We start from the raw sequence: 27,030 nt of genomic DNA on the forward strand, positions 1-27,030 counted from the left end.
ATAAAATAGGAATAGTAGGGGACAAAAAATTAATTTATAAACAAACTAAAAATGCAATGTGGTGGTGCAGGTCTTGTCACATCCATGGTCAGGTGCAACTCTGCAGATTACTGTCTTCGAACCAAGTGCTACTACAACCACTGCTCCATGACTGCGCAAGGCTCCAGACAGCTCAGCGTTCACTGGCACAAGGACCTTGTGCCTCCAGATACATGAAACTGCCTCATGTACATCATCTGGCCTCAGGAACCACTGCCATAGACTGCACATCTATGGTCAAAGCTGCTATGCCTTTCCTTGTTAGTTTCCGACTAATTGTGAATCTGTAACTGTATGAAGAATATATAAAAATACTCAGCTTCTGTATCCCACATGTCTGATGTATCATCCAAATTAATGTGCGTACTGTGAAACTGATAAATAAGTCTAAAATTATAGTAAATGACTTAAAATTATGCAAATGCCAACATTAGTATCAGTTGCTAACCTAACCCATGGAGATGTCTGTAGACAAAATGTATGCAGTCATTGCCATACAGATGATTAGGAGGATAATAATCTATTTTTTGCTTGAATTAATTTGAATGCTTAACTGTCAGCTGTGGTATTATAATGGAGATAAACTATATTTTTGCTATATAATCTAGCATCTTACCAGCAGAATTATAACTTCTGCAAAATCTTTATAGCTCTTGTGGATGTGTTTTATTCCTCCACATGTCGGTAGTAGCATAAGAAGAAAGAGACTATGATGTGAATGCCAGCATCAAAGTTCATTGATTTATGTTTTCCATATCACCATTATTTTTTAATATCTTCCATATTTTTTCAATATTTTTCATATTTTTATGTATTTTCTATATTTTTCAATATGATTTCAATATTCTATGCACAAATGTATGAGAATATTTATGCTCTTACTGCTTAGCCTACCAGATTTCCTTAGCACCCAACAGTGATTTGAACTGCTCTGTCAAGCCAGGGAGAGTCTGCAAAGTGTCTATAATATCACTTCTTCTTCTTCTTGCAAAATGTCAACCCAGAAAAAGATGTTCCATCAACACACAATGCTAATGCAAAAGCCAACCATGATATACACTCAAACACACTCAAGAATTTTTAATAATGTTACAACTTCCCTGGCAGTCTTCCTCTTCCACAGCTAAATCATGGTTTGTTTTAGGTAGTAACATAGCTGCATTTTGTTAAAAGTCCCAGCAAAGTCTTGCATTATATTCATGAAGCTGGAGCAATAACCAGCCAGTTGATCCATTAAACATGCATTTCCTTGAAATGGCTTCCAGTGCTTCACCGTTAAATTTTTCCCAATATGATTATTGATGATGAAGTGCAGCTTTCATGTAGGGGAATATGGCAATTTTTTGGCACCATGTTTCTAGAATGCTCTATCATTCTACTAGTAAAGCATAAATGTGTAGTGCCATACCTCTGCCTTATCTAGTAGTCTAGCATTTACATTAAAATCGTACAGCCCCTACCACAAATTCTGATTACTCCCTTTGTATAATGCTCCTTTTTCCTAAGTGTATGTATGTTGCTATCCCTCTCCTATATAGCTAGTGCTTACATTTATGAAACGAATTTTGATTACATTCTCCATATAAATAAAGATCTCCTGTATTACAATTTTGTATCCAGATTTTTCATTTTTTCCAATATTTTTCCCTTTTTTCCACATTCCCTATGTTTTTTCCATGTCCTCTGTGTAAATGCATAAGATTATTTGTGCTCTTATTGCCTGCCCTGCCAAGTTTATTTAGCATCCAACAATGACCCCCACCAAGCCAGAGGGAATTTACAGAAGTGTCTGCAAGATCACTTGTTCCTCTTCTGTTTCCAAATTTCAACCCAGAAAAGAACTTCCTGTCAGCTTGCAATGCTAACTGCCAAACCCAACCGTTTTATTCACAAAAACACCTATGATTTTCTGTGGGGGTAGAGTGGTGTCTTTAGAGCTCTTAAGTGCAGCTTTCTGCTTACTGATTCTTAAAAAATATCACTACATAAACATCTCAATGAATACAACTATTCCTACTTTCTCGTATGTTAATAACACAGAATTTAGTCCACCTACAGCTGTCAAAACTTTGTCTATACTCTAAAGTTACAAAATGAAGGTAACAGACGGATCAACTGTTGCTGTCAATGTTGCCATATGTATATACATAAGAAATGTTGCGGAGAGGTTGTAGGATTTTAATAAAATGACTAGACCATTAGATAACGTATGTATATTCTTTAATAGTGGAATGATAGAGCATTCTAGAGACATGGTGTCAAGGAGAAACTGCCACATTTCCCTATGCGGCAGTCATACTGCGTCATCAATAATCATATTGGGAAAAAATTTTTCAGTAAAGAACTGGCAGCCGTTTCAAGGAAATATAAAGAAAAAAGTAAAATAAAACAGCCTCAATTGTATTTTGAGATTTTTTATTTGTTAGAAAGCAAAATTTTAAATCTAAGGAACCTATGGCTGCATCAGATAAAGTGAAGTTGGCCGATGTTAAAATGCATGTTATAATGGATCAACTGACTGGCTATTACTCCAGCTTCAAGGATACGGTGCAAGACTTTGCTGGGATTTTTAACAAAGCGGAGCTATGTGACTACCTAAAACAAACTGTGACTTATCTGTGGAAGAGGAAGACTGGCAGGGAAGTGGTAACATTATTCTCAATTCTTGTATGTGTTTTAGTGTATATTGTGGTTGGCTTTTGCAGTAGCATTGTGTGTTGATGGAAGGTCTTTTTCTGGGTTAACATTTTGTAAGAAGAGGAACAAGTGATGTTGCAGATACTTTGAGGACTCTAAGTGGCATGACAGGGCAGTCCCAGTCACGTGCTTAACAAATCTAGTAGGGCAAGCAGTAAGAGCGTAAATATTCCTGTACATTTGCACATAGAATACTGAAAACACATTGAAAAATATGTAAAAATAAGAAAAACATTGAAAAATATAGAAAATGTGACAAAAATGAAGATATGGAAAACAAAACAAAAAATATGGAAAACATGTCTGATGAGTGTGACAAACCTTGATGCTAACATTTGCATTGTAGTTGTTTTCTTCTTAGGCTACTACCAACCTCTTGAGAAATAAAACATGTCCATAAGAGCTATAAAAATTTGCAGAAGTTATAACTGTGCTGGTAAGATGCTATTTTATAAACCAAAAATATAAATTACCTCAATTACAGTACCAAAATTGGTGGTAACGCATTCAGGTTACTGCATTTAGGTTACTATCCCCTAACCAGCTGTATTGTAATGACTGCACACATCTTGTCTACAATCGTCTCCTTGGCTTGGATTAGATGCTAATACTGCTGTTCAGTTTTACCTATTTTTAAGTAATTTGTCTTAATTGTAGAGTTATTTCTCAGTTTTATGGTATGCACATTAATTTGGATGATACTTCGTACATAGGGGATGTAAAAGCTGAGTTGTTTTTTTGCATATTCTGTGTAGAGATACACATTTGCTGTCAATTGGAACAGCCAAAGGTGTGATCCAGGAGAATACCATCCATGTTGCATTGCTTTGTGGTAGGTCAAACTACGTCAGTTAATGTTCCCACTCTCACACAGTGAGCTCTGCCAAGTAGGCCAACAGGTAGTGAGTGCCTGTTTGTGTTCTGTGGCTCTAATGTTTAGGCCCAAAAGATTTACAGACATTAGCTGTGAATGGGCATTGGTTTAAGTCAAAGGAGAAAGTTGAAAATTTGTGCCAGATTGAATATTGAAGCCAGGTTTCCTGCTTACTAGGCAGATGTACACCCCCCCCTCCCCCGCAACACCCCCCCCCCCCACACACACACCAGTCATTGAATAATAGTTTTCAATGAATAATAGTATTCAATGAACTGTAGATGAAGCCCAACCAACAGGGAATTACATGCATTGAGCAGAAATAATAGTGCATTGAGAATGGCTAGCTTCTAACCAAAATCTAGATCTGCACAATAAAATTTAAAAAGGATGACTGATCACTGCAATACATAATTTACACGTTACATATATTTTCTGTCAATAATATGAAGAAACATCTGTCTGGCTATACTTAAGAGAATAGTTAAACAGTATTGAAATGTGGATCTTGTTATTCCATAGGTATTAACAAAATGAGGTGATTTATTGAATAGACTTAGGCAGAATCCTATTAAGAAGTTACGCCTGGCTGTTCTGCATGAAATTTGTTAAGCGATACAGACTTCAAATTATTAAATCTACTTTTCTCTCCATCTCTCTCTCTTATTCCTATGGCTTCTGTAAGAGATATATGATGGCTGGGTTGGAACTATCGTGCAGCTTACATCAAATGCACTTCCCCTAAAATTGTCCAGTAGAGTTTCACAGGAGCTATATTGTCACTCTTGAATGGAACCCCAGTTTACTTCAGAGATGAGAAACTGGTCAGGGATTGCTTATGCATGTGTTCAAACAACTACAACACTGAAGTGTGAAACAGACAAATACTTGCAAATCCTGCACACAGCCCAGTCTTATCAGTCGTGATTTTCTCTGTTTTTCAAATATGGTCTGTGTTTCTGCTGGAAGACATGTCCAATATTAATGTCCACTAGTATGTGTCTTGATGCTAAGATGAGAGCGTTGTAAGGTACTATGCTAAGAAATGCTAAGTGGAGATGTATAGATTAGCACTTTGTCATGTAGAGGTACTGACTGTTCTTAAAATGTTTTCCTAGTTTCCCTGTTAATATATACTGATGAAGTGAAATATCAAACTACACTTATTTGGGGTTACTATATTGACTAACTGCATAAAATTCCATTTTAAAGTCATTTTGCTCACGAAGATAATAAAACTTTATTATTTATTTTGACTTTAGTTTTTCTTCTTAGAGATCTATTGTAAGTAATAAGATTTGAGAATGTGTTGCAGGAACCAAAGTTTGAACTTGCCTTGCACAATAACATGAGGTACATGATCAGTGGCACTGACAATGGGAAGCTCATTAGATACATTGATCATAGTTTACCAATGTATACATAAACAAATGCATATTTAATGATGGCATCAGAGTTGTTAGTGATTATTCAGATATGAATGATAAGAACCTGCCAATTTCATAGTTTTAAATGAGTTGTAGAGAAATAATGATGGAACAGAACACTGATGGACAATTACCCACTTGTGATGTAACAAAATATTCTCATGTAATAAAAATATTTTAGGTTGGTTTTTAAGACTGCGTACATTCTCCTCTGTTGCTGACGACAGGATACTGTTACATGGCAGCTTTTCCCTAAATTGTCCTACAACATGTTTCGTTAGGTCATATGCACATCCCCATGGTAAATGTAGTCAAGCATTTTAGATGTGGTGCCACAGGCGACTGTTGAAAATTAGGTAGACTGATAAGGTAAGAAATGAGGAGGTTGGAAGACACTGACAAGAAGGGATGGGATAATAGTATATCTGTTAAGACATCAGGGAATAACTTCCATGGCACTAGAGTGAGCTGTAGTGGGTAAAAATTGTATAAGAAGACAGATTGGAATACATCCAGCAAATAATTGAGGATGTAGGTTGCAAGTGCTACTCTGAGATGAAGAGGTTGGCACAGGAGAGGGGTTTGTGGCGGGCCACATCAAACCAGTCAGAAGACTGGTCACTCAAGAAACTATCATTTTTTAATATTGGTATGATAATTGCTTACAGAGTATATTTATATATGTGTGTGTAATGAGTGCACATACATGCATTTTCTTTATTTATGAGTATACTAGGGGCAGTCTTGTAGTAACTTCACAGACTAATAATGGTTGAATAACGTAAAGGTGGTATATACTTTTTGGAGTGTGGCATTTGTTTTAACATGAGATATGGGAGTATCTGTTGAAACATGACTCTGTGCTAGCTGTCTAATACAGGATACTGGTGTATTTGTTTAAATATCACACTACAGTAATTGTTAAATTTAATTATGTATTTAGATGTTATTTTAGAATGTGTGTCTTTGCAGAAAATTGCTCAAAAACTGTAAATAGTGGGAGATGCTTATATTTTGAAATGGTTACAGAAGTGTCATAATGTCATTAAATTATAGTGATTTAGCTGCACTCTATAATGTCAAAGTGTCTTATGCTCTAAATTAGGTTAATATTTCTTGCATTTTACCGAATATACCATGGTGTTATTCAGTTACAGTAATTCATCCACACCCAAGCCGGACACTGTAATATCAGAGTGTGTTACTTCATAAATTATGGTAATAGTTACCACGATTTTTTAAGTAGGATCACTCCACTGCTGATGACCCTTTCACTGCAGCATACAGATGAAGCTCATTCAGTTTCTCTAGTGACAAAAGGGAAGGGGGGATGGTACTCATCATTTTGAAGTGTTTCTATTAGTCTAGGAAAAAAGGGGAGGGGAGGCATTTTCTGCCTTTCTTAAGTCGTCCTGTTGGCCTAGATCAGGTCTTAACAACTGGCCGGTTTTGAGCGCGAGTACTCGCGTCTGTTCAGGCACGTGCTCGCGAGCAGGTGCAAGGTCGTGGAGCAGGGAGGGAGGGGAAATGCGCGCCCACGTTTGAATAGGGCCGCAGCGTGCCTATTGAATTCGCACCGACTCTGTAACGTTTAAAGTACTACGATCAGCTCTAACAGTCACTTCGCTGGTTAAGAATCATGTCAAGTCGCCGTTGTGTAACCCCAACCATGCTTTCGCAGTTCAACCCCCATTGGGAGGAATTGTATATGTTTACAGAAAAAGATGGTGTTGCAAAATGTTTAGTATGTCACAAAATGCTGAATTCTTTTAGGAAATTTAATTTGCAGCGACATTATATGTCGTACCACGCGAAAGACTACGGAAGTGGAAAATGTGATGGACCAGATCGTGCACAGGAAGTTATTAAACTTAAAAGGAAGCTATCCGAAGAAGATCTGGTCGACGAAGAAAAATCAACTGAGACAGCTCTCAGAGTGAGTTACAAAATTGCTTTGCTTTTAGCAAAATCCCTGCGCCCCTTCACTGATGGCGATTTAATAAAAAAATGTTTGGTAGTTGCAGCGGAACATTTGTGTCCATCTCAAGTTGAACAGTTTCGGATTGTGCCATTATCTAACATGACCATTATGTGTCGCATACAGGACGTGGCAGACGACGTCCAGAGCCAGCTTGCAAATATCTGTAAAGATTTTATGGCGTATTCTCTAGCTCTGGACGAAAGTGTTGACATCACTGGAACAGCACAGCTTGCCATATTTATTAGAGGTGTTAATAGAGATCTTCAGGTGAGGGAGGAGCTCCTCGATGTAGTAGCCATGAAGAACACTGTTGTGTCGATTCCCTAAGGTCTCGACACAATGAGTGGCTAGGTGCACGCGAAACTAACGCAGACGGGCGTAAATTCTGAAACAGGAGACTGGATGAAAACTATAAAGAAAAGAAGAGAGATTTTAATATACTTAACTTTAATGTAGTCTTGTTCTTGTTGAAATACATCTCTTGCATAGTAGTAAGCAATTAGCAATGATACACATGGCGCCTTGCTAGGTAGTAGCGATGGACTAGCTGAAGGCTATTTAATCTGTCTCTCGGCAAATGAGAGGAATACTTGGTAGGTCTAGTCGCAAGCTATGTCGTCCGTACAACTGGGGCGAGGTCAAGTCCGTGTCTTGTGACCTGCCCTGTGGTGGCGCTAGGTTTGCGATTACACAGTGGCGACACGCGGGTCCGACATGTACTACAGGACCGCGGCCGATTTAAGTTACCACCTAGCAAGTGTGGTGTCTAGCGGTGACACCACATTCCTCCCCCGCAAATCGGCGAACGGTCGTGAGATAAGGCTTCCGCCCGCCGTGGGGAGGACCCCATGTTGACGTATGCGATGAGGTGGGGAGCCTAACAACAGGCGAGGCTGTGCCACCCGCACCCGGCCATTCGGTCCGAGGGGAGCTAGGAAACGCCTGCAAACCTAGTCCAGGGTGCACGTCAACAGGAGGTGTATGCGCACGTAATGATATAAGAGGAGCCGCGGGGTCGACCTCCATGTGGTCGGAGTACCCGACGGGCGAAGACGACATCTGGTCCGGAGCGGGCAAGAGGTCCATGGCGGAGGACGGCTGGTCACGGGAAGCAAGCGGCGGCGCGTGACCCAGGGAGGCGCCAGGCGGTTGCAGCGAAGCGTCCGCTGCGGGCGGCGCCGGCGGCGGCTGCGGTGGCGCGACGCCATGAGGCAAAATGGAAGGCATCGTCGATAACACCTGGGGATGAGGCGAGCCAGTAGATGGGTCCCCAAGGCGCTGACCGGACGGCTCCGTCGCTGAAAGCAGACGGGGAGCGGCAGAACCCAGGCGACGACAGAGGCGCAGCTGATTGAGATGCCGACGCACCTCACCAGAGGCCCCCAAAACCAAATACATCGCGCGGCCGAGGCAGCGAAGAATGCGCCCTGCGAGCCAACGCTGTGAACCGCGATAGTTGCGATAATAGACAACGTCGCCAGGAGCAAAAGCAGGAGTCTGCCGCTGCACAGGAACCTGATGTGGCGGATGCAGCAAAGACATCAGAGTTCGATGAGGACGACCATGGAGCAACTCAGCCGGCGAGCGACCATCGCGGGGCTGAGAGCGATATGAGGACAAAAAGAGCAACAAAGCGTCCTCCCGAGAATGCGACTCTTTCAACGTCAACATCTGCGACTTGAAAGTCCGGACCAATCGTTCAGCGGCACCGTTTGACTGAGGCGAAAACGGCGCGGATGTCAGATGTTGAATACCATTGGCCTTGCAGAACGACTGAAATTCTGCGGACATGAATTGTGGGCCATTGTCGGAAACAATAGTCTGCGGAAGACCTTCAATGCAAAAGATAGCAGACAAGGCTTGGATGGTGGCAGAAGACGTCGTGGAAGACATCCGGACAACAAAAGGAAAATTACTGAAAGCATCGACCACAACCAACCATCGAGCATTCCAGAATGGACCAGCAAAATCGATGTGCAAGCGTTGCCAAGGGGAAGTGGCTTTCGGCCATGCAAAGAATTTCCGCGGCGGTGCGGATTGTTGTTCGGCACACGCCACGCAAGAGGAGCACATATTCGGAATCGCAGCATCGATTCCGAACCAAGTACAGTGCTGACGAGCAAGCCGTTTCGTACGCACTATACCCCAATGTCCTTGGTGAAGAAGCTTTAAGACAGAGGACTGTAACGAACGTGGGACTACGACTCGAGACTGATCATTATCGGAACGCAACAACAAAACACCACGTCGTACAAAAAGTCTCTCCTTGTGAGCAAAAAACGGCGAACCAAAGGATCCTCGATCCGTGACTTTGACAAGGGCCAGTGCGTAGCAACAAAACGCAAAACGGGAGCAAGGACAGGGTCAGCAGCTGTGGCTGTAGCTACACGACGAAAATCAATCGGAAACGATGCGACCACGTCATCGGTTTCCGAATCAATGAACATGCAAGCAAGTTCGGAAGAATCGAATGCTTTATCCTCAGCAACAGGCAAACGGGACAACGCATCAGCGTTGCCGTGCTTAGCAGTGGACCGATACAAGATATCGTAGCGGTACTGCGAGAGAAAAAGTGACCAGCGAATGAATTTCTGCGCTGTACGTGGAGGTACAGGCTTGTTCGGATGAAAAAGCGATGTCAAAGGCTTGTGGTCCGTGATGATGGTAAAGTGACGACCATACAAGAAATCGTGAAACTTTGTTACACCAAACACAAGAGCCAAAGCTTCCTTCTCTATTTGTGAATAATTTCTTTGCGCAGATGAGAGCAATTTGGACGCAAAGGCAATAGGGCGATCATGCGAGCCATCTTTGTGCGCAAGCACAACACCGATCCCGAAATCCGATGCATCTACCATCAACAAAAGGGGTTTTCGGGGATCGAATGGCGTAAGGCAAGTATTTGAAAGTAACGCCGATTTCAACTGGCGAAAGGCGCGTTCGCATTCCGTCGTCCAGACGAACGGAACACCTTTACGGCGTAAGCGATGAAGCGGAGCTGAAATGGAAGAAGCATTGCGCACAAATCGGTGATAATAATTTACCTTACCCAGCACACTCTGTAGCTGTTTTAAGTTCTGCGGTGACGGCAAGTCCTGAATGGCACGAAGGTGCTCTGGACTCGGATGTATTCCTTGGGCATTTATGACATGCCCCAGGTACGGTAAGTCACGAGCAAAAAACACACATTTGTCCTTCCTCAAGCGAAGACCATTCTGACGCAAGACCTGAAATAATGTTCGGAGATTCTGCAAATGTTCGGCTTCTGTCTTTCCTGAGATCACAATATCGTCCAGATAGTTCGCAGCAGTAGGGACCGACGCACAAATAGTTTGTAAATATTGCTGAAATAAAGCAGGGGCGGATGCACACCCGAATGGCAGTCTTTTGAAGCGATACAAGCCAAGATGCGTGTTAACCACTAAGACGCGCTGGGATTCTTCGTCCACCGGTATTTGCAAGTACGCATCTGCTAGGTCCAATTTTGAAAAATATTTTCCCGGGCACAGTTTGTCAAAAAGATCTTCCGGGCGGGGCAAAGGAAAAGTAGCAGTCACCAGTTGTGGATTCACAGTTGCCTTGAAGTCCACGCAAAGTCTCAGTTTTCCGGAAGGTTTTGGCAAAATGACTAAGGGTGAGGCCCAGAGAGAAGCCTGCACACGTTCAATGACACCTTGAGATTCTAATTCGGCTAATGTTCTTGCGACCTCATCACGCAATGCGTGGGGAACATTGCGCGCTCTGAAAAATTTCGGTTGCGCGTTGTCTTTCAGTTCCAAATGCGCTTCATAGTTCTTAGCGCAACCAAGGCCCGGTGCAAAAATGTCTGCAAATTCTTCACAAAGACTAGAAACACTGGCGGAAGGCACAGTCTGATTCACGGATAGGACCTGATTTACAATAGACATATTAAACAATTGAAACAAATCTAAACCAAACAAGTTCACTGCACTAGAGGAACGAAGAACATAAAATGACACAAGTTTTGTCTGTCCCTTGTATGTGGCAAGAAGGCTGCACTGTCCTAACACAGGTATATGCTGTCCTGAGTAACTAGTTAACGTAACATTTGCGGCACGCAATGGCGGGGCGCCCAGTTGTTTGTACGTGTCGTGATTAATCAATGAAACTGCAGCTCCGGTATCGAGCTGGAATGGGATCACTTTTCCTGCAAAGTCTAAGTCCACAAAAAGTTTATGGTCTTGTTGACGACAAGAGGTACTGTCTCGTGCAATTTGAACTGATACCGGTCCAGAAGCACTTGCAACTTTACGGGATTTCCGGCGACGTCGACGCACACTGTGGGTGGGACGAACACAGTCACTGTTAGCTAAAGTGTCACTGGACGGGTGGGAATGAACTACATTAATGTCCATGGGCGAAGGTCCACGAGCCAGATTGTCCTGGATTCGATTCCGGCGCGAAGCAAAAGGCCTGGAATTTGTGCGATTGTCTGATCTTAACTTTTTCCGGCAAACACTTTGTACATGTCCTTTCTTGCGACAGTAAAAGCAAATAGCTTGGCGTGACGGGCAATTTTCACGCGAATGTCTAGTTGCACACCGCGGGCAAGATTTCACTGCAGTTGCTTGCTTACGCGGCGCACGTGGTTGCAAGCTAGGCGGCCGCTGCGAAGTCGGGCGCGAGGGCCGCTTAGCGTCCCGTGCAGCGGGCCCGGCGGGCCGATTAATGTGACACACTGCTGGCGAAGTTTCAAATGATTCCTGAGCAAAGTCAAGTGTGTCTTGCCTGTCCAATATGTCTATCACTTGTTGCAGGGAGGGATTAACGAGTTTCAAAATCTGTTCCCTTATGCGAACATCAGAAACGTTCTGTGCAATTGCATCACGCACCATAGTATCTGAATATGGGAGGCCACATTCACAGGCAAACGCGCAGTCTCTAGTAAGGCCTTGCAAAGTTGCTACCCACTCCCTATTAGTCTGACCGGCCGTACGTTTTGTACGAAAAAACGTATACCGTTTTGCAACAACATTAACTGTTTCTTTGAAATAGGCATCTAAAGCAGACAAAATTTCTTCGTAGGACAGAGTTGCTACGTCGCGTCGGGGAAACAATTTCACTATCACACGGTAGGTAGACACACCGACACAAGAAAGCAAAAACGGCTGCCGCTCTTTACCTTGAATTCCATAAGCTGTGAGGTGGAACCGGAACTGATCGGCCCACTCAGTCCAGCTTTCGGTTGTGGCCTCAAAGGGCCTAAATGGCGGTGCGACAGCGTTGTGTGGCTGCGGTAGCGAAGAAGCGGCTGCCGCCGCATCGGTTTGCAGCGCACGTTGACCCTGGACGAGCTGTCCAAGGGCTTCCAATAACGCCTGCGTCTGCTGATTCTGCAAGCGAAAAAATTCGGACAGTACATCTGGAGAATGCGGCGAAGCCATGATTCAAGCAAATTAGAGCAAGTATAACACAAAGACTGCAACGTGGGCGCGGCACCACACCTCGGCGCCAAAATATTGTTGTGTCGATTCCCTAAGGTCTCGACACAATGAGTGGCTAGGTGCACGCGAAACTAACGCAGACGGGCGTAAATTCTGAAACAGGAGACTGGATGAAAACTATAAAGAAAAGAAGAGAGATTTTAATATACTTAACTTTAATGTAGTCTTGTTCTTGTTGAAATACATCTCTTGCATAGTAGTAAGCAATTAGCAATGATACACATGGCGCCTTGCTAGGTAGTAGCGATGGACTAGCTGAAGGCTATTTAATCTGTCTCTCGGCAAATGAGAGGAATACTTGGTAGGTCTAGTCGCAAGCTATGTCGTCCGTACAACTGGGGCGAGGTCAAGTCCGTGTCTTGTGACCTGCCCTGTGGTGGCGCTAGGTTTGCGATTACACAGTGGCGACACGCGGGTCCGACATGTACTACAGGACCGCGGCCGATTTAAGTTACCACCTAGCAAGTGTGGTGTCTAGCGGTGACACCACAAACACTACAACCAGAGGTGATATTTTAAGTAGTGTTGAAGAAAGTGTTGAAAATATAGGATTGTCCAGGAATTCTTTAGTTTCAGTGTCTACAGACGGTGCTCCAGTGATGACAGCGAAAAAAATCAGGTTTCGTTGCGCTGTTGAAGGAGAAAATGCAAAAACTGACCATGCCGAATGAAATAAGGGGGCGTTCACTGTGTGATCCACCAGGAAAACTTATGTGCAAAGAGTATCACTCTAAAAAGTGTGATGAGTGTTGTTGTTCGTACAACCAATTATATAAGGAAGCATGGGCTACAACACAAGCAATTTAAAAGCTGTGCCTTATTACAGTGAGGTCCGCTGGCTTAGTCCTGGCGAATTATTAAATCGATTGTTTTGCCTATTAGATGAGATAAATATGTTCATGGAAATAAATAACATGAGTGTTCCTGAATTGAAAGAGCCTTCATGGAAATGCGATCTCGCGTTCTTAGCAGATTTAACTAGCCATCTGAATGCTTTGAACATTTCACTACAAGGTAAAGATCTGCTAATTACTCATTTCATAGATCGAATACGAGTTTTTAAAATGAAATTGACACTTTGGGTGAGTCAGCTGGAAACAGGAAATCTAGCTCATTTTCCTAAATTATCATCCATGCAAGATGTTCACAAAGACTGTGAACGTTATTCACATAGTTTAGTTGCCCTTAAGGAAGAATTTGATTAACGCTTTCAAGATCTGACAGCACTAGACAGTGATTTTGATCTGTTCTCCTCTCCATATTCGGCAAATATTGAAGAGATTCGTCCTCAGCTGCAACTAGAAATTATTGACCTGCAGTGTGCTGCTCATTTGCACAAACTGGCGGCTACAATAATATCAATGTTCGGTTCCACGTATGTTTGTGAGCAACTGTTCTCTGCAATGAAATGTAACAAGACGCGCCTGAGAAACGCATTGTCTGATCGAAATTTAAACTGCACGCTTCGCCTACAATGCACAAGAACAATTACTCCGAACATAGACCCAATTGTAAAGGGCAAAAAGTACAAGATAACCGAGAATCCCACACTTCAGTGACACCTTTTATTGTGTAACAGTTCACAAATTAATACGAATGTAGAGGCATACACTAAGCTAATAAAATTATTTGGCACACGTACATTCTCCTTTATTTATTTCATTTGTCGCACTAATAATTCGTGAGTGATATCCCTGCAGGTGGCCGCGGATTTACATTGACTGGCGGCAGCTGTTGTGTGCCCCACGTGACTCCCCACTCTCCGCTCTGGTCCGGTAGTGGGGGGGTAGCGTGCTCGCGCTGCTCCGTGCTCGCGCCTTGCTGCTCACAGCTTGCTCCGCGAGCACGTATGTTGTGAAGCCCTGGCCTAGATCAATGGTAGCAGGGTGACCCCATCTTAGACTATTATCTGCACCAGAACTCAGTCATTTTTATATCAAGCAAGTGTCCAACAGATGTGGGCGGGATATCAGGTTATATCCTGACCTTGAATATACCACACACAACCACCCTACAGGTATGGACAGGGCACATGATACATATCAGGTACATCCTGTTCTTGAAGGTACCTCACGCAACTGCATGGCAGGAGTGAGCAAATTGAGGGGTGAGGGGTTTTCCTAGAAATGTGGATGTGATGGTGAGATAAGATCGTTACCTGTCTTTGTTTCATTGCAACGCTACTGCTGGCATGCTGTGGCAGCATTTCTTCCATCTAAGTGTGCATTGCAACTGTACAAAAGCTGAGAAAAATTAATGAGCTGTGGGGTATGTGCATCCCTTGCTAAGTAATGTGATGGATGGAATTAGGTGAGTCCCTGTCACAATTTCCTCCACAAAGTGGAACTGCCAGTCACAGTTTTCACATTTTTTACTGAAATCAAGCACTAATTTTAACAGCTCAGCAACCTACCATGTTAGCATTATATATAGTACTTGACGACTAATTGTAGTTTGTGCCTAACAAATTGAATGAATTCTAAGATGGGTGTGGGGAGCAGAGGCAGCAAGCACTGCCCACTGACTCTCAGCACATATGTGTTGGAGAGGGGGAGGGAGGGGGGGGGGGGGGGGGGGGAGGAAGCAGTGCGGAATGTACAAACAATGCACTCATCAGACAGTGGTGGTCTTACATGTGTGCTTACTGGATTTGGCATGGCACAGCATGACATTCACTTCATAATGGCTGCAGCACACAAATATACTATATAGCTAGATCTCTATTGTTGCCTGCAGCTGGACACAAATTCTAGTGCCCTGAAATTGACTGGGTACTATAGATTCAGCTGATCCTAAACTAAATTCTGTGCCCTTGTTCACAATGTTGTCAATAAATAGTACACAGTTTGCAGCAATTCCTCAAAATTAATGTGATAGTATTCATTTTAACAATTGGCCAGATTAAAGGGTAACAAAGAAAGTTAGAAACATTCTGTTCTGTCTCTTTTCATATATACCTTTTACAAGTGCCGAAATTATCTTTCTAACATAAGCTTTTATATATCATATCCTGTTTTTACACATAATAAACATGTGCATTTTATGACTGTTGCCAAGTGCAGTATAAATGCAGAAATGATGTAACATTTTTTGATGTCAAAATATTCGTCATTCATCAGGTATTCCGTCTGACAATCTACATAAATTCTGCAACACAAAGTAACAAAATTTTGCTACTAGCACGTGTAAGTATGTGGAACCATATCAAGAAAACCTTTCACCCCTGGCAAAACTGCTAAAACCCTCCCTCCCTCCCTCCCTCCCTCCCTCCCTCGCTCCCTCCCTCCCTCCCTCCCTCCCTCCCCCCCTCCCTCCCTCCCCCCCCCCTTCACCGCCAAAAAACTTTCTTTCAGCAGTTTTTTCAATGCGTATTTAACAAATTTTAATTTTGTTAGTAATCGAAACAGATTGTTCAGTGAGGATTGATACAAGAATTACAGGGATTAAACGTTTAGCAAAGAACATTAAGAGTTTTGATACTCAAGCAAGAGTGAGAACTTTAATTGCTCTACAATAAGAACAAATTATCTTGTAAATATGTAAGGCCAACGTCCAGATATTTGAACAATGCAGTTGATGGCCAGTGGCGGAGTGTATGTCTGTTTATATGATGGTTCAATGTGAATGAACAGATTATAGTTGTCTAAAAATTCAGCAATTCCTGTAATATTATTACTCATCCATAAGGGCCTTACTCATGAATACCTTTTCATTTACGCAGCAGATTATATTTACCAAAACTTATTAGCAGCAAAAGTACTGACTGGTGGGGCGAATAAATTACACACCCTTCCACCTTCCTTGCTCACTTTCTCCACCAACACATTTCACTCAAGTTCTAAGTTGGCAGAAATTGCCAAAAATTGGAAGCCTTCAACCAAATAGAATATTTGCTTCAGCATCCACTCACCAACCTTTCATATCCTACAGTACCACAGTGTAGTAATGGAGAATGCCATTGTTGAACGGAGCAAACAATGTAGGTGAGAGCTGTGCAAACGAAGCATATAGTGTCACATAAGCCATGGTAGCATTAGATGTCTGATTGGTAGCAGACTAGCAGTAGTATAACAAGAGGCATTCAAGCACAGTCTGCATTGTTGCTAGATTTGCCACTTCTTCCTCCCCTTATGACATCATCGCTGGTCTCGTGCATTGCTGCCGAGGTTCTCCCCCTCTGGCATAAGCCAATTGCAGTATGTACAAAATGACACGAAATTCAAAAAATGGCAGGAAATTCAATAAAATAACTCCGTATGCTACAGGCTTTTCGCTACATTACTGTGACGTCTTTGTTGAAAGTACAGCTATTGTCCTAGGTAAAAAAAAAAATGGAGGGAAAATTAGAAATTGCTGGATGGGGCATTGATCTGTTGGCTGAATTCAAGATATTCAAGCTGGCAAACTTGGGAATATGGACACAGGCTCAATGATGTGACTACTCCAGATGGCAGACCTGGGAATGTGAACACTGGCTCTGTGACATCACTATTCAAGACGACTGACCTAGGAAGATGAGCACAGGCTCTGTGATGTCCCAGTCCAACAGACCTGCGAATATGAGCATAGGCTGCATGGTTGTCAGATTTCCTGTATTTTCCCCAGCCCTATGATATCACACTCGAAGATGGCTGACCTGGAGACATCAGCACAACCTGCTTGGTTTTCAGCTTACTTGTACTGTGTATCAAATTAAAGAAAGCCAGTGTGTTACCCCGTGACATCACATACTGCTTGTCGTAAGTTATAGTCCTGCTGTCTTTAATTCAAACAATGCCCTCCCCCCCCCCCCCCAACCCCCCTGACATTGCAGTTTAACCGATTGCCACCCTAAATTTGTATCTGACTTGTCCTAAGTTTAAATCCACTTATGCTGTTCTTAAGCAACTGTCACCACTTTTGTGATAGGGTAGGGATATTTGTGTTTATTTAAACAAGTACCACACAGGAGAGAGCCATTTCTAGATCTACACCAATACTCCTCAAGCGACCTGGTGGTGCATAGTGGAGGGTATTTGTTGTACCACTGTGTGATCTTCCCTTCCCTGTTCCATTTGTGAATGGTGCATGGAAAACCTCTGTATTAGCTTTGATTTCTCATTGCGGTCATTCAACAAGCCATATGTGGGACGAATTTTAGTAGTAATCCACTCTATGAAGCACAACACCTCTCTTGTAGTATCTGCCATTGGTGTTTATCGTGCATCTCTGTAATGCTTTCCTACTGTCTTAATGGCCCTGTAATGAAACTCACTGCTCTTGATTGGATCTTCTCTATCTCTTCTATTAGCCCTACCAAGTTATACTTTCCATGTTTTCTAACCCACTTCTTTCATGGGTGCGTTACATTTTCTTCAGATTCTTCCTATGAATCTCGGCTTACCATCTACTTTTCATGCTATTCATTTTTTGTGATCGTTCTACTTAATGTTACACCAGGTGGTTACTCCTAGATATTTTACAGTAAATGCTGTTTCCTGGAACTTGTTATCAATTTTGTAGTTGTACAATAGAGGATTTCATCTGCTATGTGTGCACAGTATGTTACATTTATTTAAATTCAGGGTCAACTGCCAATCCATCCCTCATTTGCCAATCCTCTGCAGCTGGTCCTGCAAATTGCTGCTCTCTTGAGGCATTGCTACCTCCTTGTAGACAATTGCATTGTCTGTGAACAGTCTTGTGGATCTTCCAATGCTCATAAAAATACCTTTACATCTGTAGATTTTGTTCCATTAAGAGTGGCATGTTGAATTCTCTCTGCAAGGAAGTCTTGAGTCCAGTGTCAGATCTGGTCCAATACATGGTAAGCTCACATTTTTTTCATTATATGGCAGTGTGAGATGCTGTCAGGTGCCGTCCTGAAGTCTAGGAACATGGCTTCAATGTGATAGCAGATGTCCACAGCGCTGTGGATCTCTTGGAAAAACACAGCAAGCTGAGTTTCATGAGATCTCTGCAGAATTCATATTCATTTTTATGGAGGAGTTTCATGTTCTGCAGAATTGTCATAGTACATGAACATAAAATGAGTAATTATTTGCAGCAGACCAACATCAGCAATAGATGCCTATAATTATGTGCATCTTTTTACAGCAATCTATGACAAACTGCTGCTAGTAGGGGAGCAAGTTCTTTTGCATAATCTCTGTAGTATCTCATATGTTCCTGATGCCTTTCCACTACTAAGTGATCGTAATTGCCTTTCTATTCTTGACTTACCTCAATATCTGATATTTTCATAATCAGACAATGACTGAAAGGAGTAACTATAATGTGCTTCTCCATGGGGAAACAATTTTGGAAGACTGAATTCAGTATTTTGGCTTTCTCTCTGTCAATTTCCTTTCATTGCCAGTAAGTTCTCTGATTTTGATCCACTTTGTGATTTTATGTAAGGCCATAGCCTCTTAGGGTTTTTAATCAGATTTTTTGGCAAAATTTTACCTTGAAAGTCATTAAACACTTCTCTCATTGCTCTCTTAATGCTTATTTTCAGTTCATTCAACTTTGGTTTATCAGTTATGTTTTGACTTCTCTTGAATCTGTGATGAAGCCCTCTTTGTTTATGTATCATCATTGTATGTTCTCAGAACTATACTGTTTGTTAAAGGAAAATATGGAGCATACTGTAATCAGTAGTGAAATCCATAATTATAGTACAAGAAAAAGAGAGGATTGCCACATAAAATTTAGTAATAAAAGAACAACAGATCATAATTCATTTTCTGCTGGAAAACATTTTTGTAGTAACAGATTGCCAAATAAAATAAAATTCTTAAAAGAAAAAATATTTAAGACAAAATTAAAGTAACTGTTAATTGATAAATGGTTGTATTCCACCAAGGATTTTTAATGTTATTGTGTGTAATTTACGTTTACTTCCAAACTTTTTTTAATATTCTTGTGTTTGTAAACTGACTGTGCCCATGACTGTTAAGTTATTATGGATAAATAAATGATTTATTTATTATTATTTATTATTTATCTTGGATTGTGACATCATACAGCCTGTGCTCATATTCCCGAGTAAGCAATCGGGAATAGTGATGTCATAGAGGTTGAGCTCATATTCCAGGTCAGTCATATTGAATCACCATCTTCGATTCTGACACCATAGAGCCTGTCCTTGTATTCCCACATAGCTATCTTGAATAATGACATCATAGACACTGAGCTCACATTCACAGTTCTGCCATCTTGAATAGCCGCGTAATAGAGCCTTTGCTCATATTCCCATGTTTCTAAACTTGAATTTGTTGAATTTCATATCAACAGATCAGTGCCGCATCTAGCTGTTTTGAATGTTCTGCCACTTTATACCTAGAACAACAGATCTACTTCCCAACAGTGGCGACCGAGCGAGGTGGCGCAGTGATTAGACACTGGACTCGCATTCAGGAGGACGACGGTTCAATCCCGCGTCCGGCCATCCTGATTTAGGTTTTCTGCGATTTCCCTAAATCACTCCAGGCAAATGCCGGGATGGTTCCTTTCAAAGGGCACTGCCGATTTCCTTCCCCGTTCTTCCCTAATCCGATGAGATCGATGACCTCGCTGTGTGGTCTCCTTCCCCAAACAACCCAACTCCAACAGTGGCATCATAGGAGTGGGTGGAATACTCTGTAGCACAACTGGGCTATTTTGAATTTCTCACCAGTTTTTTAATTTAGCATCACTTTTTCAATTTTCTGCCATTTTACATTTGCACAATTAGTCTTTGTCCAGTAACAATTCAAGACATCCTCGATGATTTCATAGGTGGAGAGGAAGGGGGAGGTACATCCTCACTGATTTCTTAAGAGGACAGGAAGGAGGAAGTGGTCAAATTTGGCAACAATGCAGACTATGGTTGAACGTCTCCTATTGTACTGGTAATGTTCATTTCTTTTTAAATGTTGCTGTAAAAATAACATTTTGACAACAACGTGTGTACACAGTCAGAGCCCAAAGAAGTCTTCACATAGGCATAATATAAGAACTAAAGGGGCAGGAGAACTCATGTACCTTTGATTAGATTAGATTAATTTTTCGTTCCATAGATCCATGCTGAGGAGATCCTCATGGATGTGAACAATGTCTTTTTTTTGGCTGAAATAACAATACTAATATACTAATAGTAAAAGTATACACAACACATCATTTGTTTCTATTAAGAAATTCGTCAATGGAGTAGAAGGAATTGGCCACTAGTAAGTCTTTCAGGCTCCTTTTAAACTGATCTTTATTTATAACTAAATTTTTTATGTTTGCTGGCAAATTATTGAAGACGAGTGTTCCTGAGTAGTGGACCCCTTTTTGAACTAAAGTAACTGCTTTTAAGTCCTTGTGCAGATCATTTTTGTTCCTGGTATTGTATGTATGAACTGAGCTGTTTGTTGCAAAAAGAGATATATTGGAAAAAGAGATATATTGGAAAAAGAGATATATTGGAAAAAGAGATTTTCCAGTTAATTCCTAAGCTGTCTTTCTTTATGCGATTTTTTTTTCCAGTCAGTGTCCTTCCAGCTGCCATAGGGACTCCCTGTCTCATCAAGCCCTCAGTGTGGCTCAACTATAGTCTGCTACTAGAGTGTTTGGCTCTCACGTCACTTTTGTGACCTTTAGTGCTCTGATAATAGCAGCTCATATTTGGCAACACTAAACATGGAGGTTATTATGGATTTTTAAACAGCAAGCTCTCCATTATCTGAGTTAATGCAAACCCAAGACTGCACATATGCACAGAGAACTGAAAGTTACTGATAAGGGTGTCCACTACACCGGAGCAAAACTCTTCAATGCTCTTCCTCCCGAAATAAAGACAAAGATTCATAACAATAGTGAGTTTAAGAAAGCTCTAAAAATATTTCTGCTAGAAAAAGCTTTTTACAGTCTAGATGAATTTTTAACTAAATAAATTGTAATATTTTAATATTATATAATACAAGTTGAGATAATGCCCCGTTCCACGTCCTTGTGTATCCAACACAGTTGGACCTATGGAGCACGAAATAAATCAAATCAAATCAAATCAATACAAAACACACACTTTTTGTGGGAAGCTGATATTTACCATATTCACAAAATGTGCTTAACACCACATTAACAACAACATGTTGGAAATCATTGACCTATAGTCCCTAGGCAAGGGCTATGCAAACATATACAAAAATTATCTGCAGGCATGTTACAAGGGTTGAGGTTCCACATTTCCTGAAGATGAAAAGGTAAACAACAGAAAAATATTTCAGGGATATCTGACAAAGGGATTGGGGCCTGAATAATTTCTGGAAATAAAACGTGTACAGATGAGGTAGAACATGAATTGAAATGAAAACATTCATTCTAATTATTACAATACTCAGTGCTTCACTTTCTTTTTTTTTTCAGAATTGCTGAATTATGTATGTATCATCTGCAAACTGAATAATTGGCATTCAAATGGTCTGCAGCTTTCTCTATATATACAAGTACTCTGATGAGCCTAGACATTAGCTTGCTTAATAGCATTTAGCTTGCTTAATAGTGTGTTGGTCCTCCTTTGGAAAGCAATAAAGCAGTGACTGTACATGAAATGGGTTCAACAGGTCCTTGATGGGTTTCTGGAGATCTTAGGTACCAGATGCCTATGCACAAGTCACACATTTCCTGTAAATTACAAGGCATTGGTTTGTGGGTGTGGAGCTGGTACCCAATAGCATCACAGATGTGTTCCACCTGGTTAACACTGGTGAAGTTGGCAGCAAAAAGTTCATTTTTCCTTGTCATGGCTGTATATGCACACTGTTGTCACCATGCCATTTCTACACTGTCATTTCATAAAGATACAACTACTACCAGTAGTGTAAGAAGGGGTGTTCAAGCACAATCCGCAGTGCTGCTGGATTTGGTTCCCTCCCCTTCTCCTTCCCCCTCCTTCTATGATGTTATCAGTGACATCTTCAACTGTCATAAGATTTCTCCCTCTGTGACATAGACCAAGTGAGTTCACTATTATGGTCCTTAAACCACTGTAGAACAATTATGGCCTTATGACAGTGTTGTCCACCTGGAAGGGCCCATCGTCATTGGGATGATGGGACTGGAGGAAGGGGGGATGGAAGAATAGGGTGGGGAGGGGAGGGGGGCGATGTGCGTAGTCAGTAATAATGTTCATGTCATCCATAGCTGTCATGGTGCCTTCAATTACTACCACAGGTCCTATAGAAACCCAGATGATTGTCCCCCTTTAGCATAATACTGCTCCCATCTATCTGTGTCCTTGGCAAGCTGCAAGTTTTAAGCAGCCATTTGCCTGGATCTGGACAGGACTGTCAATCTGGTGTAACAAGAAATGTGATTTATCTGTCCATGTGATACTTTTTCATGGATCTATGGTTCAATTTTTATGATCCTCTGCTCATTCCAGACATAACTGATAGTGTCATTGTGTCAACATTGGAACATGTAGCGGTCACCTGCTGCAGATCGCCATGTACAACAATGTGCAATGAACACTGTTCTCCAAAACCTTGGTGCCTGCACCAGCATGGTACTATTATTATATCTGCCAGAGGTTGCTTCTCATCTTGCTTCATACAGGGTGATTTTTTCCCATTGTGTACAAACTCTAGGGATTGATCAAAGAGAGGATACAGGACTAAAGAGGTCTAATAAACTTATGCCCAGAAGTACACGGTTTCCATGCTAGAGACAATTTATTCAGTCATACATTGTTACAATGACTGTGGTCTAATACATGCTGCACCATGCCGCCACAGTTACAGTATGTGTTGAAAATGGTTTCCAGGGGCCTTAATGTATGTGTGTAAGCACCATAGAATGTTCTGTCTCGCACTTCACATTGGCCATGTTGCATCTGAACAGTGTCAAAAATAGTATGAATACGCTGCTCTAGTGTCTCCAGCGTGGGCTCTGCTTACATAATACTTTTGACATAGCCCCATAACCAGAAATCATACGTTTTGAGGCCCAGTTAGTGAGCAGGCCATGCAACTGGACACCCTTGACCAATCCATCGACCAGGGAAGACATGATTGAGATGTGTCTGGACATTAATGGAGAAGTGGGCTGAAGCACCATCATGTAGGAGCCACATAACCCTTTGAATGATCAAAGGCACTTCTTCCAGCAGGGGAGGCAAAGTCACCCATAAGAAACACTGATAGTTCCAGCATGTTACTTGATGTGGAAGGGAGACTGGTCCCAAAATACAGTTGACAATTATCCTGGCCCACACATTCCTGCTGCACCGATGCTGATGATTCGCAGTCACCATACCATGGGGGCTCTGCACACTATCCCACAGATTATTATGAAAGTTTGAGATACCACTCTGTGTAAATGTGGCCTCATCTGTGAATAGGCTGGATGACTTGAATCCCGGACTCATGGTTGCCTGTTGAAGAAACCAGTGACAAAACTGCTCCCAATGTGGCAGGTCTGTTGCACACGCTGTAAGTGATAAGGAAAGTAACAGTTGTCATGGAGTATGTTCCACACTGTACTTGCGGGCCAACTGCCTAACACTGGCATGCCAGCATCTTCCACAGTGTTAATCACATTTTCCTCCAAGTCTGGTGTCTGAATATTTTGGGTACGTCCTTCATGATTTCCTGCTTCCTGAAATGACCCTGCATCATACAAATGGTGAAATACTGTTGCAAACATTGAATGCTGTGGCTGTTGTCTGTGGGGATAAGTCTCCTGATTCAACCTTGCTGCCTGCTGCCCATTGTCATTTGCCTTTCTGTAAATGAACACCATGTTGGCAAGCTCTCAGTTCAAATACAGAGCCACTGTGTACAACACTGTATCAGACGTGCTACAGGGTGAGTCAGAAGAGAAGTGAATCAGATGCAACATTACGAATTACTATGGCAGGAGAGGGCGCTAGTGCATGACGTATCAGGAACAGTACCACCCTCTAGGAGGAAACCTTGCTTGCTCTGACTGTGGCTGCATGGTGCAGTGCGTATTAGATTGCATCTCTGTAACAAAGTATGATTGAATAAATTATCTCTAGCTTGGAAACCATGCATTTTTGGGCATAAGTTCATTAGACCTTGTTTGTTCTGTACCCTCTCTTCAATCAAACACTAGAGTGGATAAAATCACCGTGTAGAGCAGGCAAGTCTCTGGCTACACATTCTGTGATGAGGCGTGGACTTCCGAAACCTTGTTGCCTACTCATAATTTCACCATTTTTCAGCCACCACTAGAATAGTGCCTCATTCCTCTATGCTCTGCTTATATACTTTTCTTACCAGGTCACATGCCCACAGTGCTATCAGCTGGCATTCAATCTCACTTGGGCTGTGGTCATGTTTTAGATAATCGGTGTGCATATTAAACAAATTTCCAATAATGCATAGCCAGGGGGAGAGCACAGAAGCAGTGCATGATGTGTTAGAACTCGTAATCTGTCCACAGGCTGAATGCAGAGGAGGCCGAGGTGCGGCAGCTGAGCCCGGAACATGCTGATGCCATCCACGACTTGTACCCCGCAAATGACCTCGAGAGCATCGAGGTGTTCCGCCGGCTGCTGTCTGCGCTACCTGCCTATGGAGTATTCTCGGCAACAGGCGAGCTGGCTGCCTGGATGGTGCAGTCCTACTATGGTGCCATGTTCTCCATGCAAACACGGCCAGAGTTCCGACGCAAAGGTTACGGCCTGATACTGGCTCGCCGGCTGTCAGCAGCAGTTGCCAATCGTGGCTACCAGCCCTTTGTCGTCATTCGACCCGAGAATGATGCTTCGCTGGGATTGTACGCCAAGCTGGGCTTCCGGAGGAGCTACTCGACAGTGCGAGTCATCTTCCGGCCGCACGCAGCAGCTCGTGACAACAGCTAGGCCACTGCAGTCGTCGACGCCACGTCCCCCTCCTCCGTCACCTGCTTCACCCTGCGTCTTCGCCCTGCCATGCCCTGGGCACGGCTAGCACCGACGTGCCTTTAGCTGCCCTCGCACTTCCAGAGATAAAGACTTTCTGCCCCAACACCTCTAGTCAGCCACATTTAGCGCCTAGCATATTACCTGTAAAGAACACTGAGCCATTTGCTGCACTGTAGTACCTGACTTTGCTTCTGTGATGTTTGGCTACATCAAGACATACTGCAGCAAACCTGCATTTTGACTGGAGAGAAGCAGCTGAGCAACTGGCAAATGACAGTGCACCAGTCCTCTGTTTTGTTCTGTAGGAGGAGTGGTACTTCTGTGCTGGTATAACATTTAAATCTCCCAGTAGTAGGAACATTTAAAAAATTTCTCTGCACTGACTGCCATACAGTTGACATAAAAGCTGTGTTCTGTGCCATTTTTGCTCTGGCGACAATATTAGTATTTGCTGATAATTTTCATATTCAATAGCCTCAATTTCACCATTCAAATAAAATATTGGAAACGTCATCTCCCTATTCTGTGTTGCTGCATTGGTAAGTTCCACTATTATTTGACAGTGATGAGCTGTGATACTCTGTATCTAAGCTGCTTACTGGATTATCACAATCAGTTAAAAGTACATCTGATTCATTTATTTAAAACTGCACAATGATTTCCACAGTTGCTGGTGGGCCACATGTCAATGTCCCTGCTTCTTGTAATTTTAACATGATTCTTATAAACAGTATAGAGTATGTCGTTGTTTCGACCAGAAGATAAACAATGTTCAAAATGCATCATCAAAATTGAAGAATAAACAGCATGTGACTATTTGTTACAGTGTAACATATAGTTCTTAGTTTATGTCCCAGCAGTGGACGCTGGAACACAAATATAACTGAAGATGTCCTCGTATCATCTCATCTTCAGACTGAAATGTAACTCTAAGCATTTACAAATCTAATGAAATGTGACATAAAACAGACTTCACAACTGGTACCACTCTTTGGAGCATGTTAAGAACAGGTCACTTTGTGTCTGTAACTAGGACAGAAGAAAACTGCTGTTTGCTGTAATGAATCTTCTGGTAATGTGGACTGATGAATGTGCTTTCTTGGTGGTTAATAAATCACACTACCAACTATCCACCCAACAATTTCATCCTGCATTGTTATATTTTAATATTAACAGAACTTGGACATCACTCATATTCTTGACAGTTGAACACAGCTTTACTTACAACTTGACTTGAAAAAATATTAACAATGACCTAAATCATTCAGAATTACTTTTCCATCATATCATACAATAAATATTATCAATAATTTTTATTGTGTAAGATTATGGACAACTAAATGATGAATATTATCAGTAATTCCAAACCAGGAAATCTACTATCATTATTTTTGTTTTCTATCTGTCTGATACTATAAAAGCAACTGATTCTGTTGCACATGCATGATTAATCTGAGGAAAACTCCACATAATTTTTCTTATCAAATGTATTCTCATGCAAAAGTAAATATCAATGTGTAGCAAGCAATTCTACTTACGAGCAACTTAAATTAAAAAAAGAAATCTAAAACAAAAGCCTTTAGCACTCTAATCACATGCAAAGATGGTATGTAAGGTGGTGTGGAGTTTTCATTTTCCTTCATGATATCGTAATTCTCTTATACTGAGGA

At 41.9% G+C, this 27,030-nt stretch overlaps 1 protein-coding gene across 1 annotated transcript in view; it reads left to right on the forward strand.

Annotated features, from left to right (window-relative positions):
* LOC126239558 (uncharacterized) overlaps window positions 1-26,488 on the forward strand; it is a 608,509-nt gene extending 582,021 nt beyond the window's left edge. The window contains exon 5 of the mRNA XM_049947868.1: window positions 24,898-26,488. Within this exon, the coding sequence (XP_049803825.1) occupies window positions 24,898-25,318 (421 nt within the window). The 3' untranslated portion in view covers window positions 25,319-26,488. The remainder of the gene's footprint in view (window positions 1-24,897) is intronic.
* The last annotated feature ends 542 nt before the right edge of the window (window positions 26,489-27,030 follow it).

The sequence above is a fragment of the Schistocerca nitens genome, chromosome 1, assembly GCF_023898315.1.
Source record: "Schistocerca nitens isolate TAMUIC-IGC-003100 chromosome 1, iqSchNite1.1, whole genome shotgun sequence".
In the NCBI taxonomy this organism is placed as follows: domain Eukaryota; kingdom Metazoa; phylum Arthropoda; class Insecta; order Orthoptera; family Acrididae; genus Schistocerca; species Schistocerca nitens.